The sequence below is a fragment of the Saprolegnia diclina genome, assembly GCF_000281045.1.
Source record: "Saprolegnia diclina VS20 unplaced genomic scaffold supercont1.27, whole genome shotgun sequence".
Classification (NCBI taxonomy): Eukaryota; Oomycota; class Saprolegniomycetes; order Saprolegniales; family Saprolegniaceae; genus Saprolegnia; species Saprolegnia diclina.
The window spans coordinates 608,663-622,143 of record NW_008246094.1 but is presented as its reverse complement, the minus strand read 5'-3'; the positions used below and the strand labels follow the sequence as shown (position 1 = coordinate 622,143).

The window sequence follows — 13,481 nt, the reverse complement described above, 5'->3', positions numbered from 1 at the left end:
ATCGCAGTCTTCTCAGCCATGCCGCGCAACACAAGCTACGTCATGCAGACAATGACGCAAGGGTCGCTGCGCATTGTCGTTGACGCCAACGGGCGCGTGCGCATGGAGCAGGCCACGCCGACGTTCCGACCGCTCACTGCGGCATCCGACGTCGACGCCGTCCTCGCCTCCCTCAACCTGCCGCGCGAGTACCTTGGGGACGTCCCGATCACGATCGTATCGACGGGGCTGCCCGACATCTTTGTGCACGTCACCTCCTCGCACGTGCTCCACGACGTGCTGCGCCCAGATATGGCCGCGATCAGCGCGCTCTCGACGCAGCACGACACGATCGGTATGCACGTGTTTACGCTGTCGCCGGACGAAGATGACGTGACGGCCGAGTGCCGCAACTTTGCGCCGCGCTTTGGCATCGACGAAGAGGCCGCGACGGGCACGTCGTCGGGGGCTCTCGGCGCGCTCCTGCTGCACCACGGCCGCGCCACGTCACCGCTGACGTTTTCGCAAGGCCGGCGCATGGGCTTGCCGTCGCGCATTGGCTGCATCATCACCACCAATGACGACGCGTCGATCGCGGGCGTCGAGATTTCGGGCATCGCTGACCGCTGCGGCGGCCAGGACGTCGACGCGTCCACGCAGCAGTAGTAAGTAAATAGCGCTAAGAATTAAGAATTGCTCCGAACACTAGAATTCTTTGCCCACATCTTGTTGACACATTTTCGTGAGGCGCAGCCCGACCCAGGTAGAGGCGCAGCCCGACCCAGGTAGAGGCGCCAGTCGAGAATGGGCATCGCCAACCCTCGTCGCGCCAATACGTTCGTTGGCGATACAAACTGCACCCTCTGTGTTGCATGAGGAGCCGATGGTCGTCGCAACGAGCTGTGCGAGGTAATGCAACGAGAGCAGTTCTTGCTGTCGCATAAAATAGCTCCTACGGTGTCGTCTGCTTGCGCCGTTCGCGCTGGAAGTGGAGGTCGCGCAAGACTTGGTTTGACAGCGCATAATTGACATCGGAGGGGGATGTCGGATCGTAGCGTGCTGGCAGCGCCGTCAAATACTGGCTCACGCGCGCTTGAAGTTGGTGGTGGTACTGCTGTTGCTGCTGCTGCTCGAACTGCCGCTGGCGGTGGTGTAGCTCTGCTTGACGCTGCTGCTCTTGTTCGTGCTGGCGCCGTCGATGCTCGTGGTCTGCGGTAGGAGCCATGGGCGGGTGTTGCAGCTGCCCGTGGCCGTCCGGCGACGAACCGCGCTGGATCTTGAGCCGCTTGAGCTTGTGCTCGACGACGGCCTCCATGGGCGGCGCACGCTTGAGGCCGCCGTAGCGCGGGACCTCGACGTCGTCGTCGTCGCTCGTCATGTCGACATCGTGCATGCTGCGGCGGTCGGTGCGAATGTGGAAATGACGGTATCCGGACTGTTCCACCGCCGATACAAAGAGCCCGTTGCTGTATCCGGATGCGCCGACGTCGCGATCTTTGCGAATGGTGATCTTCACATGCGCGCGCAGACGTAGTACTCTCTCTCGGTCTCGACCCAGTCGGGATGCGGGTGCTGCGATAGCACAGCGTTCACGACGCCGTTCGGGTAGTACGCATGGTCGTGGATGTAGTTGAGATGGACGCCGTCGGTCTTGAAGAGCAAGCTCAGGGGTACGTAGCATGCTGGTGTCTCGTGCCAGCTCGCCGCGCTCGTCCAGTAGACGTTGCCAATGAGGCCGTGGAAGAGACTGCGCCGGTCGATGCGCTGCGGCCGGAGCCCCACGGCGAGCAAGCACGCCTCCACAAGGCGCATGTAGGGCGCGGCGAGCGCGCTGCGCAGGACGGTCAGCACCGTGCACCAGAGCGCGACGAGCACAAACTGGCTGTGAACAATCGGAAAGTACGTTGAGCGCAGCGTCATGCAGTAGCCGACGAGCGCCGCGAGCACCGTCAACGGCACAAAGCCCAAGAGAACGACGACCATGAGGTAGCCTTGCCAGTGGCGCGTGACGCCGGGGACCTTGTCCATGCTCGCCATCGCAAAGAAGGTCCATGCAAACGAGAGAAGGCGTAGACACTCCAAGCCATTGGACATGTGGCCCCACGGGTCGACGGCGCAGACGTAGCTCGGATCGAGTTTGATATAGGACATGGCGTCCGACCGCCATTCGCAGCCGCAGCGCATCGCCCCAATGTGCCACGTGAGGAGACCAAGGAACCCGACGCCGCACATGGCCGTGCGGTGCCGTATCCAGACGACGCTCCCGACGTTGCAAGTCGCGCGGCTGTAGCGTGCTTGGACCGAGAGCTGCGCCCAGTTCTGGGTCCGCGCCATGTGCAGCGCGACCGAGACTGCAAAGTAGACTTGGCCGAGGAGCGAGAGAAGCGAGAGAAAATTGAGCGTGATCGTCTCGCTGCCGTTGGCGACCGTGATTGCGATCGTCGCTTGCGGACCCTGCGTGAGCATCTCCATGACATAGGACGGGAGCTCGATGGACGGCGGCCGACCGCCAATCAAGCACGCGAGGATGCCCAAGGGGCCAGCGGTGTGGTTGGCGACGGCGCGACGCCGGACCCCTGCGCCGTCGAGGTACGTGACTTGAACATGGTGGTCGCCACGGCCAAAGCACGCCGCGTCGGTAAAGATGGCGTTCGCGTCATATAAGATCGTATTGGGCGCCGAGATGCACACGCCGCCGCGCATGTACGTGAGCGTCATGCCACTGCTCGCGGTCTCGTTCAGACAGGCGTGGAAGCAGCCGTCGCCGACAAGGCAAAACTCTTCGAGCGCGGCGGCCGTGTCGCGGGGCGACCCGTGCACAGACGAAATAAGGTCTTGCCACAGCAACGTCCACGTTCCTTGCGTGGGGACGCGGCGGTCATCGACGCGCGTTGGCACGCTCCGCCACGTGTACAGCGTCACGTTGCCGACCATTGCGGACGGCACAACGTCCGCGTTGTCAATGTACCGCGTGCCCGAGTACGTGGCAATGTACTTGGCGGCAAAGAACGCCGGCAGCGTCGCGCCAACGCGCGCAAAGCACTGCGTTGCATCCTTCTGGCGGGTGATAGGGTCCACGTATTGAATCGCGCAAAACCACGCGGTCTCGCGCGACACAAAGATCGAGTCCAAGTGGCCGCTGCCCACCAAGTAGACGGCCGCGGGGTCCCGGCCCATGAGCTGGTACGTGAGTTTTCCGGCGCGGGCTCCCGAAATGTCGAGAAAGCCGGCTGTAAACGTGACGGGCGCATACAACAAGCCCGCGCCCGCCACGTTGACAACGCTTAAGGAGTAGTTGGCACTGAGCTCGTGCACGAGCGCGACGAGCGCGGCCCCTTCGCTTGCCATGGCCGCGACCAACTGCGCGCGCCGGCGTAAACACGCTGCCAAGTCGGGAAAAATCAGCGCTTCCCAGGCCGCGACGGCGGCAGCGTCGTCGGCATTCGAGCTCGGTGACAAGGGCGACGTGTACTGGAGGTTGACGTACGACTGCATCGAGACGCCTTTGAGGCACAGCACGGCCTCGGCCACGTCCTGGACGCCGCAGTCGTCGGCGACCGGCGGTAGCGCGGAGAAGAGGCGCTCGCTGCCCCAGAGTCCGAATCCGAGCGCGGTGAACGCCGGCAAATCGTGCGCAAAGCGACGTAGCTCCCGCGACGCGTTGAGCGACTGCCGGCGCGGCCGTCCGTTCAAGCTCATCTGGTACACATGCGACGAGTTGGCGTAACCCGTCGCCCAGAGCGCACTCGAGCGCGGTGCGACGAGGAAGTCGAGAACGACGTTGATGTAGCGTGTGGCATTTCGGGGGTAGCCAGAGTCGATCCCGGCGGCTGCGTAGAGCGAGGTAAGGAACGCGCCGTTGAGTTCCGAATCCCAATTGAGATTCTGAACCACCGTACTGGATGTCGGGACAAACCCATAGCGGGAGAGCCCCCATGCTTTGAGCGGTGCAAGTAGGTTCCAGAGGCAGCCGAGCGTAAATACGACTTTGGTTGTCCATGGGACCGAGGTGGGCAGCGGTTGGCGAGGCCAAACGAGGATGCCCGAGGGCGCAAGCGTGCTATTGGCGCGCAGCGAATGCACCTTGAACGTCTCCATCTCGCTGGTTTCTGCAAGGCTGAGCAGTGTCGAATTCTGGGTTTAGTAAATGGCTAGGAATAAACACGTCGACGGTTGCGAGCGCTATTTTGTGTCGGCACGACCGAGCTGCCAACTGCCACGGTGCAGACAGGGTGTGACGGACGCGATGCGGTCGATCGAGGTGTGATGATCGGCGCATCTTCTGCTTGGATGGATGCCTCACTACCAGGCACTGCCCACAAGTGCATTCCTGCTTGGACACTGCGACGCTAGGCGGTACTGACGCCCCTCATCCAGCGGCTCGCTCGAGATGGCGCATCAAGAACAAAGAGACGTACATATTCAGCGACCAAGCAGTCGACTTGAAAGACCTCGTCGATTACGAGCGACTGATTAAAGTGACTTTGGAGGCTGCGGCGCCAAGTACGTACCGTGCAGAAAGTCGAAGTACTGGAACGGAAACCCATAGTTGTAGTTGACGCGCCGGTGGTGGATCTCGTGGTCGCGCGTGTCATACACAAGCGGGATCCGCACCGGAATGCCCGAGTGGTCGAGCAAGCCAAAGAGCCCCATGAGCGCCATGTAGATGCAAAAGCTGTGCATATGCATCGCAAAGACGTACGGCGGTCCGTAGAGCACCCAGTAGTACGCCATGCCTTCGACCGGGTGCATGTACATGTCGTCGAACGGCCGCGGCGACTTGTAGTGGTGGTGTACCTTGTGCACATGAGCGTACGCCGCCCGCGTGTGCAGGAACCGATGCCAGTAGTACTCGACCGTGTTTTCAAAGAGACAGGCGAGGCCCACCTCGAGCGCGATGGTTAGCGGCGCCGGCGACGGCCCAAAGCTCATGCGCGAGAGGCCGCGCATATGGCCTTCGGCCGCCAGCATCGCAAACACCGAAGCCACGAGCAGATTGAAGAGCGTGAGCGCGGTATGGTCTGGCGCTTTGGGCTGCGACCGCGGCGACGGCGACGGGTAAAAGACGCGCTCGAGGAGAAAGGACGCACCGAGGTAGCCCAGAAAGACCACAAGAAACGAGCCAGTTGCGACAAGCGACCAATGCGTCGCGGCGACGCCGACGCCGACGACCGCGACGGCGTTGACGGCCCAGAGCAGCGCGATCGACGTCATGGCTAGATGCTGGCAGCGGTATCCGGACAGCGACCGCCATTCGTCGCTTACAAATACCAAGCAACGGCGCTCGAATCGGCTATGAACGCAGTTACACGGAGGGGTAGGTCCATTGCAGCTTGGGTATCCCGCTGCAATGTCGAGCTTTGGCAGTTAGTTCTCTACATGACGCAGCTGTGCTCTCTTTCATCGACTGAACGGACGCTTAGTCGTAGATGGACGGCGCCACTCAGATGTCTTAAAAATGGCGGGTGGTGTCTTGCGTTTGATCCAGGTCGTGCTGCAGTGAGCTACTAACTAGTTCGTGCTTCAGTGAGCTACATGTACCCGACAGAGCGAATGTCATGACGTCCTAGACGACGCGCCTCTCTCATGCGGCATCGGTTCGTCCTGACTGTCGTGTACCAGTACTTAGTAGTGTAGCAAATACGTTGCTGTTGCGACCGCTTGGGTCAACTAGTATAATGTAGGCGCCTGCCTTATGATGGCAGCCAGCAAAAACCACTGACCGAGGTAACGCGACGCACGCCTCTCCAACCAGCGCCGGCGCCCTCTTACATAGAGAAAGCATGACAATGACCCGCCCTAGCGATGCTGCACTGGTGCATACGAAGCAACCACGTGCACTTCGATGCATGAGACGTCTCGTGCGATGCAACGTGCTTGTGCAGTCTACCTGAACCATTTGCCAGTGGAGATATATATGTCTTGTTCCTTCTACAGTGCCATTGAACTGCAGATACATGTATACACTTAGGCTTCGTCGAGCGTGATCGTCTTGATGATGCGGCCCGTGACGACGTACGGGTCCATGTTGGAGGCCGGGCGGCGGTCCTCAAAGTAGCCCTTGCCCTCGGCTTCGGCCTGGCGCGGGATGCGGATCGACGCGCCGCGGTTGGCGACACCGTACGAAAACTGGTCGATCGACGCGGTCTCGTGGCGGCCCGTGAGCCGGCGCTCGTTGCCCGTGCCGTAGACCGCAATGTGCACCTTGTGCTTGAGCTTGAGCTTCTCGAGCGCCTCGATGATCTTGGCCATGCCGCCGTCTTCGCGCATCGCCTTGGTCGACACGTTGGTGTGGCAGCCGGCGCCGTTCCAGTCGCCCGGAATCGGCTTCGGGTCAAACGACACGAACACGCCAAAGTCCTCGCACACGCGCAGCATGATGTAGCGCGAGATCCAGAGCTGGTCGCCCGACTCGATGCCCGTGCACGGCCCGACCTGGTACTCCCACTGACCCGGCATCACCTCGGCGTTGATGCCCGAGACGCGGACGCCGGCGTAGAGGCACGCGCGGTAGTGCGCGTCGGCGATGAGGCGGCCAAAGGCCGAGTGCGCGCCGGCGCCGCAATAGTACGGACCCTGCGGCCCCGGGAAGCCGCCCTTGGGCCACCCGTACGGCGTCACCTGGTCCTTCTCAAAGAGCGTGTACTCTTGCTCGATGCCAAACCACGGCACGTGCGCCTTGGCCGCCTCCATGACGCGCGCCGCGTCAAAGCGCGTGTTGGTCGGGATCGGCGTCATGTCGGGCTTGTAGCAGTCGCAGAGCACGAGGATGTGGTTGCCGCGGCGGAACGGGTCCTTGTAGATGGCGGCCGGCTTGAGCATCACCTCCGAGTCCTCGCCCGGCGCTTGGCCGGTGCTCGAGCCGTCAAAGTTCCAGATCGGGAGGTCGGCGACCGACGTCGGCGGCTTGTCGAGCGTGCGTGTCTTGCAGCGGAGGTCCTGGCCCGAGCCGCCGATCCAGACGTACTCGGCTTGGATGTAGCTGCCCGTGTCGAGGCTCGCATACGAGTCGTAGACGGCGCGGTCGAGCTTGCTCATGGTAGTGGTGGTGTCGAGGTGGCAGAAGCAGAAGTGAGCAAATGACGGCCCTGGGCCAGGGCTCGGGGATCCACGGGAAAGATCTTAGTCCGCTGCATGCTATTGGCCGAAATGCACTGGTTTGATGTGCATGCATTGGTGCAAATTTATCGAAACGCGACGTGATTGGCGGGGGAAATTTCGACGAGATTGCGCACCTCCGATTGCGATTCAACGGTCAGTCGTGGAGAAGATTCAAGGGATTTCAAGCCTAATTCTTGGGTGTTTCAACAGCCAAATTGGTTTGGGACCCGCCGCCGATTGCGCATGCCAACCTGGCTGAAGCGTACGTGGATACTCGTGGCGTCGGACCAGGCCGCCCGCAGTGTGGGTTTTATGCCACCGGTCAATGAGCATCGTCATCCATTCAAGGCCATCCGCCATGACCCACGTAACGTCGGTTACCAGGAGCCCGCGGACGTCCTTGGCGTTCTTGCGTCGGCACTTCAGGGACGTCCTGACCGTTTCGTCTTATTGTCCCGTTCTTATGGCCACGGGTGATCTGCGCCCATCCAGTAGAGAGCTTGGCCGATGTGTCAATCGACTCGGGCGCGTCAATGTCACCCATGACAAAGCACCTGGTTGGCGGTAAGTTCTTCCTCTTCCTCCTCGGGGAACCTTTTCGAGCACATCTTTTCGGTGGGAGCTCGGACCCACGTGGCACTACGAAACATCCTAGAATCCTGGTTTCACACTTTTATCTGGGGCGAAATCGGCGCCGAATCGCATATTAGAAATCGGACATGTCCGATTTCTAAGTGGATTTTCGGACGCCTGTCTGATCCGGCGCAAAGTTGAAGTTGCCATTTTGGCCGCAGCCAATCCGCGTCGAGCAGGCCAATCTTTGACAAAGGCCTGTTGACGCAACAGAGCGCGCCGCAGCCACGGGAACGTTCTGCGTCAAGCAGCCAAGAGCGATCTTCGGACCTCGCGCCTCTGTTGCCAGCAGCGCAAGCGCCATTTCGTGCTTTGCTCACATTTGCTTCTGCCACCTCGACACCACCACTACCATGAGCAAGCTCGACCGCGCCGTCTACGACTCGTATGCGAGCCTCGACACGGGCAGCTACATCCAAGCCGAGTACGTCTGGATCGGCGGCTCGGGCCAGGACCTCCGCTGCAAGACACGCACGCTCGACAAGCCGCCGACGTCGGTCGCCGACCTCCCGATCTGGAACTTTGACGGCTCGAGTACCGGTCAAGCGCCGGGCGAGGACTCGGAGGTGATGCTCAAGCCGGCCGCCATCTACAAGGACCCGTTCCGCCGCGGCAACCATATCCTTGTGCTCTGCGACTGCTACAAGCCCGACATGACGCCGATCCCGACCAACACGCGCTTTGACGCGGCGCGCGTCATGGAGGCGGCCAAGGCGCACGTGCCGTGGTTTGGCATCGAGCAAGAGTACACGCTCTTTGAGAAGGACCAGGTGACGCCGTACGGGTGGCCCAAGGGCGGCTTCCCGGGGCCGCAGGGTCCGTACTATTGTGGCGCCGGCGCGCACTCGGCCTTTGGCCGCCTCATCGCCGACGCGCACTACCGCGCGTGCCTCTACGCCGGCGTCCGCGTCTCGGGCATCAACGCCGAGGTGATGCCGGGTCAGTGGGAGTACCAGGTCGGGCCGTGCACGGGCATCGAGTCGGGCGACCAGCTCTGGATCTCGCGCTACATCATGCTGCGCGTGTGCGAGGACTTTGGCGTGTTCGTGTCGTTTGACCCGAAGCCGATTCCGGGCGACTGGAACGGCGCCGGCTGCCACACCAACGTGTCGACCAAGGCGATGCGCGAAGACGGCGGCATGGCCAAGATCATCGAGGCGCTCGAGAAGCTCAAGCTCAAGCACAAGGTGCACATTGCGGTCTACGGCACGGGCAACGAGCGCCGGCTCACGGGCCGCCACGAGACGGCGTCGATCGACCAGTTTTCGTACGGTGTCGCCAACCGCGGCGCGTCGATCCGCATCCCGCGCCAGGCCGAAGCCGAGGGCAAGGGCTACTTTGAGGACCGCCGCCCGGCCTCCAACATGGACCCGTACGTCGTCACGGGCCGTATCATCAAGACGATCACGCTCAACGAAGCGTAAACGTGTTGAATGAACTGTCGTTATGTGTTGCCTACTTCCTTGCCTCGGGGTCGTGCCAAGCAGAGGTGTGGCTAGTAGAAATGAGGCGTCTACGACATTCTGAGAGTGTCAAAGGTCGGGTACGCTTCCGAGAGCAGCGGCGTGACTAGCAGCAACGGTGCGTCCGTGCTGGCTACCACCAAGTGGTCCGCGCTATCGCTCGTCGTTGAACCGTGTTGGCCAAACTCGTCGTTGGCGGGCGCTGTTTCGATCTCACGAGAGCGTAGGGCAGATGCAACGCGGGTGTAGAGGTCGCCACACCTTGTTGCACCTTGTTACACCGGTCTATCGTACACAAAATGGAGTTTGCAGTTCCACGAGAACCCGGCTGGTGTGGTCTGTCTTCTGGTTGACTCCCAGCAGCTCTCCCAGAACGGGCAGCGACGAAAGCTTTCAATATTCGATGTGGAATGTCATGGGAAGAATAAATTATTGGTTTCCTGGTGACTGCCATCAGACAATACTCGGCGGGTGGGCCTCATTGTCGCGTGGTGTGGCGGCAATGTCGGCCTTGGGCGTCGGCGTCGCGGGCGCCGTGACGTTGCTGTGACGTGGCGTCTCCCAGAGCAAGCGCGTGCTCGGTGCAGGGCTCATGTGGGCCACATGCCACTGCACGCTACAGCTCAAGAGCAGGAGGAAGGCCGCGCTCGGAAGATGCCAGATCTGCAGCACGAGGGCGTCATTGTCCCACAGAGCCGCCGTGGTGATCACGAGAACGGTCCCGAGCACTGAGGTCGTCACAATGAAGCTCACACGGTCGTCGCAGAAGGCAAACATACCGACAAAGATCACCGCCGTCGCGCCGCAGCAGCCAAGAGTCACGACGTCGAGGGTCGTCGCGTTGGCGTAGTAGAGAAAGAGGCAGAGGCCGAGGATACCGCCGAGGCAAACGACGGCGCGGAGGCCGGCGTAGGCCCAGTCGGCGAGGACGTGCCGGGACTTGGCGATCACGAGGTACACGGTGAGCGCGAGGACGGTGACGACGGCCGCGACTTGGTTGAGCGTCAGAATGAAAAAGTACTCGAGGAGAAGAAGCGTAAGCCCAATGTGCTGGATGTAGCGGTGGCCGCAGAGCGCCGTGGCACCGCCAAGGACGAGGGCAAAGATGAGCAGCGACTCGGGCAGGGCGGCCATGGCTCGTCGAAATCTCCAATGTGCAAGTGGCGGTGCATCGCACTTCGAGGCGCGGTCGGCCATCTGGTGCGAGCCGTCGTCATGAGCCGGCAGTTCCATTTCGATAGCCGCCTTTGATTGGCCGAGCCAGTTCCCAGCTCCTAAACTATAGCAAAGCAGGTCTGGCTTGATGGGACATCGGACCCAGTTGAGGACCACTCGAGAAGCGGTCACCTTCTGCCGCCCATGCGGCGTTGTGTGGTACAGCGACGGGGGCGCCGGCTCGCGTTGACAACCATGCGGCGTGCTCGGCAAACGTGTTCCAAGTTGGAATGACGTGGCAGCACCGTTTGCAGGATCGAGCAAAAACTCGGATCAACGACCTTGTTGAGCGAGAGATGACGACGTTACAGTTGGACACTATTGTCTTCGATGATGCTATATTTAACGCGTTGCCATGCAGCGCTTCAAGGGTGACAGCCTCCCGTCCTACTACATCGCGACGCCCAAGAAGAGCGCATCGAGCCTCGTCATCGCCGACATTCAGAGTCATTGCAGTCCCACGACCTCAAGCACATGCGACGCACCCCAGCACAAGACGCGCTCCACGCAAGACGACGCCAAGCGCGTCACGGTCCGACCAACGAGCTCCAACAACCGAAACCACGTTGTGGTCAAGCGGCGCGTCGAGCGGCCGTCGCTCTCGGCGCAGCTGGCGTCCATCGGGCAGCAGGCGCAGACACTCGTCGAGTCGCTGCGACCGCCGAACGTCGGCGGCGACCTCATCGTGCCGACGTCGAGCATGACGGTCGGTCGCCTCGAGTGCAAATTTCCGTCGCCCGCGCGCTTTGACGAGACCGCGTGTAAGTACCAGTTTTTAGTCGCGTCACGGGACATTGCCATGGTCATGTACTACCGCGACATGACGCAAGTCACGTTGGACGGCCGCGCGACGAGGTCCGTGCTTGCGTCGTGACCTTATTTGACGCAATTGCGTAGCTTGAAGTTCAAGATTGGCCACGCTCTCGACGAGTTTGGCAGCGACTACGACCACCGCAACCGTCAGCATTTCATCACGATCGGGTTCGCGTCCGTGACCGACTTTGAACGCGTCCGGACGTTCTTGCGTCTACGAGTGCCACGTCATCGTCGGCCGCCCGGCGCTGGCTCGTCAAATTGAACAGGACGCGATCTTGTATTGTCGATGCTGTCGAATTGGATATCGCATTGGATAGTCGGATATTACCAGTGGACAAGTATCCAAGTATCCTAACGCCAGCACTTTGGCAAGAATGCACTGGAGCGACGCGATTGACGGGCATTTCCCTTGGTGCAACGCGACACACGATGTTCATGGAGACGCAGCGATACTCTCGTCGATCCAAGATCTCAGAAAGGTCGTCGCGCGTTACCCATCTGATCCAGTAGGTAGTTGATCGCTGAGGACTGGGATTTGCATTTGTAGCACTGGCGCGGAGCGGACGCGGCCATCGACGCACAGCGCGTCAGCGCTAGCTACTCGCATCCGCGGGCGTTTCCATGGCGCGAGTGGTTTATGTGTTGCAATAAGATAGGATTAGGTTAGGACAACGACGAGAACGAACAAGGTAGCAGTGCAGTCTACAGTGAGAGGCCGTCGAGGCGAGAGGCCACGACCGCCATCGTCGGTCGTCGCGCGGGTGGGTACTGCAGACAGTCGTGGAGGATGTCGGCGACGGGGCTCGTCGCTGGCACCACCGGTTTCAGCGTCCCGGTCAAAATCTTCATCATGAGCTCGTGGTAGTGGGCGCTGGCGGCGGCGAACGGCGAGGCTTGGAGCTCGAGCGACAGAAGCACGAGCCCGAACGAGTACACGTCCGTCTTTTCGCTCACGTCGCGGCCCTGGAGGAGCTCGGGCGCGCTCCACTCGCTCGTCGTCGGCGGATGGTGGTTCACAAACGAGCTCGTCGCCCCGTGGCCCATGCCGAGGAGCTTGACGGCGCCCGTCTTGGCAGTGATGAGGATCGTGTCGGGCTTGAGGTTGCGGTGCGTGATCTGCATGCTGTGGAGGTACACGAGTGCGGCGGCGATCTGGCGCGCCCACGGCAGCTTGTGTTCGTGCCAGCTCAGTGGTCCGGACGAAAGCATCTCGAGGAGCGACGAGCCGTGCACAAACTCCGAGACGCAGCTCAGACCCGAGTACGGCGTGATGCAAAAGCCAAGGAAGGTCGCAATGAACGGGTGCTCGACCTTGGCACCGATGTGAACTTCGGCCATGAGCAGTCGGCGGGACCGCGACAGCTTGTGCGACGACGCGTTGCGGTCAAGGCGCTTGATAAAGACCTCTTGGCCGTCAAGAAACGCATACTCGCAGACCATGGTCACGGAAGGAATCGCGCGCGTGTCGGTGATGGCCGTCGGGTCGATCCACCACTCGTGCTGGAGCGGTGCGAGCTCGTCGTACTCGTACGAGTTGAACGTGATGAAGCGGTCGGGCGACGTATCGCGGTGGAACACCTCGTCGACCGACTGGGCGTACTTTTTGAGGTTGCCGTACATGCGCCGGACGGTCGACGACCGCAGCTGACGCGACGTGACCGAAGCGACGCGGCCCTTCTTGGCGCGCGTCGGCGACGCGACCACATCGTCGCTGTCTTCGTCATTGGTGGCGGGCTCGGGCGCGGGCTGGTGCTCGCCCGACGACGACATGTCCACCTTGTACTCGCTCGAGTGGATCTTCTTGGCGGCCTTGGGCGGCGCCGGCACGGGCACGGACCGCAGAGCGATCGTCGACGGCGGCAGCTGGACCGTGTCGTTGGAGCAGCAGGCGCCCATGTGATGGAGATATCGATGTTCAGAGAATGAGGTTCAAAGACGCTGGGCATGGCCGACGCCTACTGTACGTAACCAGCGCGTAATGCTGCCACTTGGGTGGATTTAGCCTCGACGCAGCAGATACCTGCGGTTGTCTATGCGATGCATAAATACGCTAATCGCACGCCGCGCCACTTTGCACTTGCTTCGCTTGCATCCTGCGTGGAGATGCGCAGTCTGTCCCACACTTGGTGTCGAAATGGCGGGCACCAAACCCAGCCTCGTACTGCCAACCTTTCAAGTGATTGGCACCCTTGCCTCCGCCTCGGACTCGACAGTTGCGGACCGAGGGCCGAGCGCGGTCCTGGCCTTCACTCGATGTCGCACGCCTTGTCGAAC

General features: G+C 61.4%; 9 protein-coding genes across 9 annotated transcripts; 3 read left to right on the top strand and 6 right to left on the bottom strand.

The window, feature by feature from the left end:
* Positions 1-18: 18 nt before the first annotated feature.
* SDRG_08857 (hypothetical protein) lies at positions 19-645 on the top strand (the record flags this gene model as incomplete). The annotated part of the gene is made up of 1 exon (XM_008614756.1): positions 19-645. The coding sequence occupies one exon, from the start codon at positions 19-21 to the stop codon at positions 643-645; it is 627 nt and encodes a 208-aa protein (XP_008612978.1).
* A 177-nt stretch (positions 646-822) lies between these two features.
* Positions 823-1,396, bottom strand: SDRG_08856 (hypothetical protein). Its single transcript, XM_008614755.1, has one exon. It carries the CDS (start codon positions 1,370-1,372, stop codon positions 932-934), a length of 441 nt encoding a protein of 146 aa, XP_008612977.1. The 5' UTR covers positions 1,373-1,396; the 3' UTR covers positions 823-931.
* A 76-nt stretch (positions 1,397-1,472) lies between these two features.
* On the bottom strand, positions 1,473-4,135 carry SDRG_08855 (hypothetical protein). The gene has a single exon (XM_008614754.1). The coding sequence runs from the start codon at positions 4,075-4,077 to the stop codon at positions 1,492-1,494; it is 2,586 nt and encodes an 861-aa protein (XP_008612976.1). The 5' UTR covers positions 4,078-4,135; the 3' UTR covers positions 1,473-1,491.
* A 235-nt stretch (positions 4,136-4,370) lies between these two features.
* Positions 4,371-5,218, bottom strand: SDRG_08854 (hypothetical protein). Its single transcript, XM_008614753.1, has one exon. The coding sequence runs from the start codon at positions 5,191-5,193 to the stop codon at positions 4,453-4,455; it is 741 nt and encodes a 246-aa protein (XP_008612975.1). The 5' UTR covers positions 5,194-5,218; the 3' UTR covers positions 4,371-4,452.
* A 659-nt stretch (positions 5,219-5,877) lies between these two features.
* On the bottom strand, positions 5,878-7,064 carry SDRG_08853 (glutamine synthetase). The gene has a single exon (XM_008614752.1). The coding sequence runs from the start codon at positions 7,015-7,017 to the stop codon at positions 5,947-5,949; it is 1,071 nt and encodes a 356-aa protein (XP_008612974.1). The 5' UTR covers positions 7,018-7,064; the 3' UTR covers positions 5,878-5,946.
* Positions 7,065-7,869: 805 nt separating this feature from the next.
* On the top strand, positions 7,870-9,171 carry SDRG_08852 (glutamine synthetase cytosolic isozyme 1-1). Its single transcript, XM_008614751.1, has one exon. It carries the CDS (start codon positions 8,067-8,069, stop codon positions 9,135-9,137), a length of 1,071 nt encoding a protein of 356 aa, XP_008612973.1. The 5' UTR covers positions 7,870-8,066; the 3' UTR covers positions 9,138-9,171.
* A 409-nt stretch (positions 9,172-9,580) lies between these two features.
* SDRG_08851 (hypothetical protein) lies at positions 9,581-10,490 on the bottom strand. The gene has a single exon (XM_008614750.1). The coding sequence runs from the start codon at positions 10,407-10,409 to the stop codon at positions 9,630-9,632; it is 780 nt and encodes a 259-aa protein (XP_008612972.1). The 5' UTR covers positions 10,410-10,490; the 3' UTR covers positions 9,581-9,629.
* SDRG_08850 (hypothetical protein) lies at positions 10,481-11,672 on the top strand. The gene is made up of 2 exons (XM_008614749.1): positions 10,481-11,246; positions 11,289-11,672. The coding sequence occupies exons 1-2, from the start codon at positions 10,747-10,749 to the stop codon at positions 11,467-11,469; spliced, it is 681 nt and encodes a 226-aa protein (XP_008612971.1). The 5' UTR covers positions 10,481-10,746; the 3' UTR covers positions 11,470-11,672.
* A 147-nt stretch (positions 11,673-11,819) lies between these two features.
* On the bottom strand, positions 11,820-13,181 carry SDRG_08849 (TKL protein kinase). Its single transcript, XM_008614748.1, has one exon. The coding sequence runs from the start codon at positions 13,101-13,103 to the stop codon at positions 11,910-11,912; it is 1,194 nt and encodes a 397-aa protein (XP_008612970.1). The 5' UTR covers positions 13,104-13,181; the 3' UTR covers positions 11,820-11,909.
* Between the last annotated feature and the right edge of the window lie 300 nt (positions 13,182-13,481).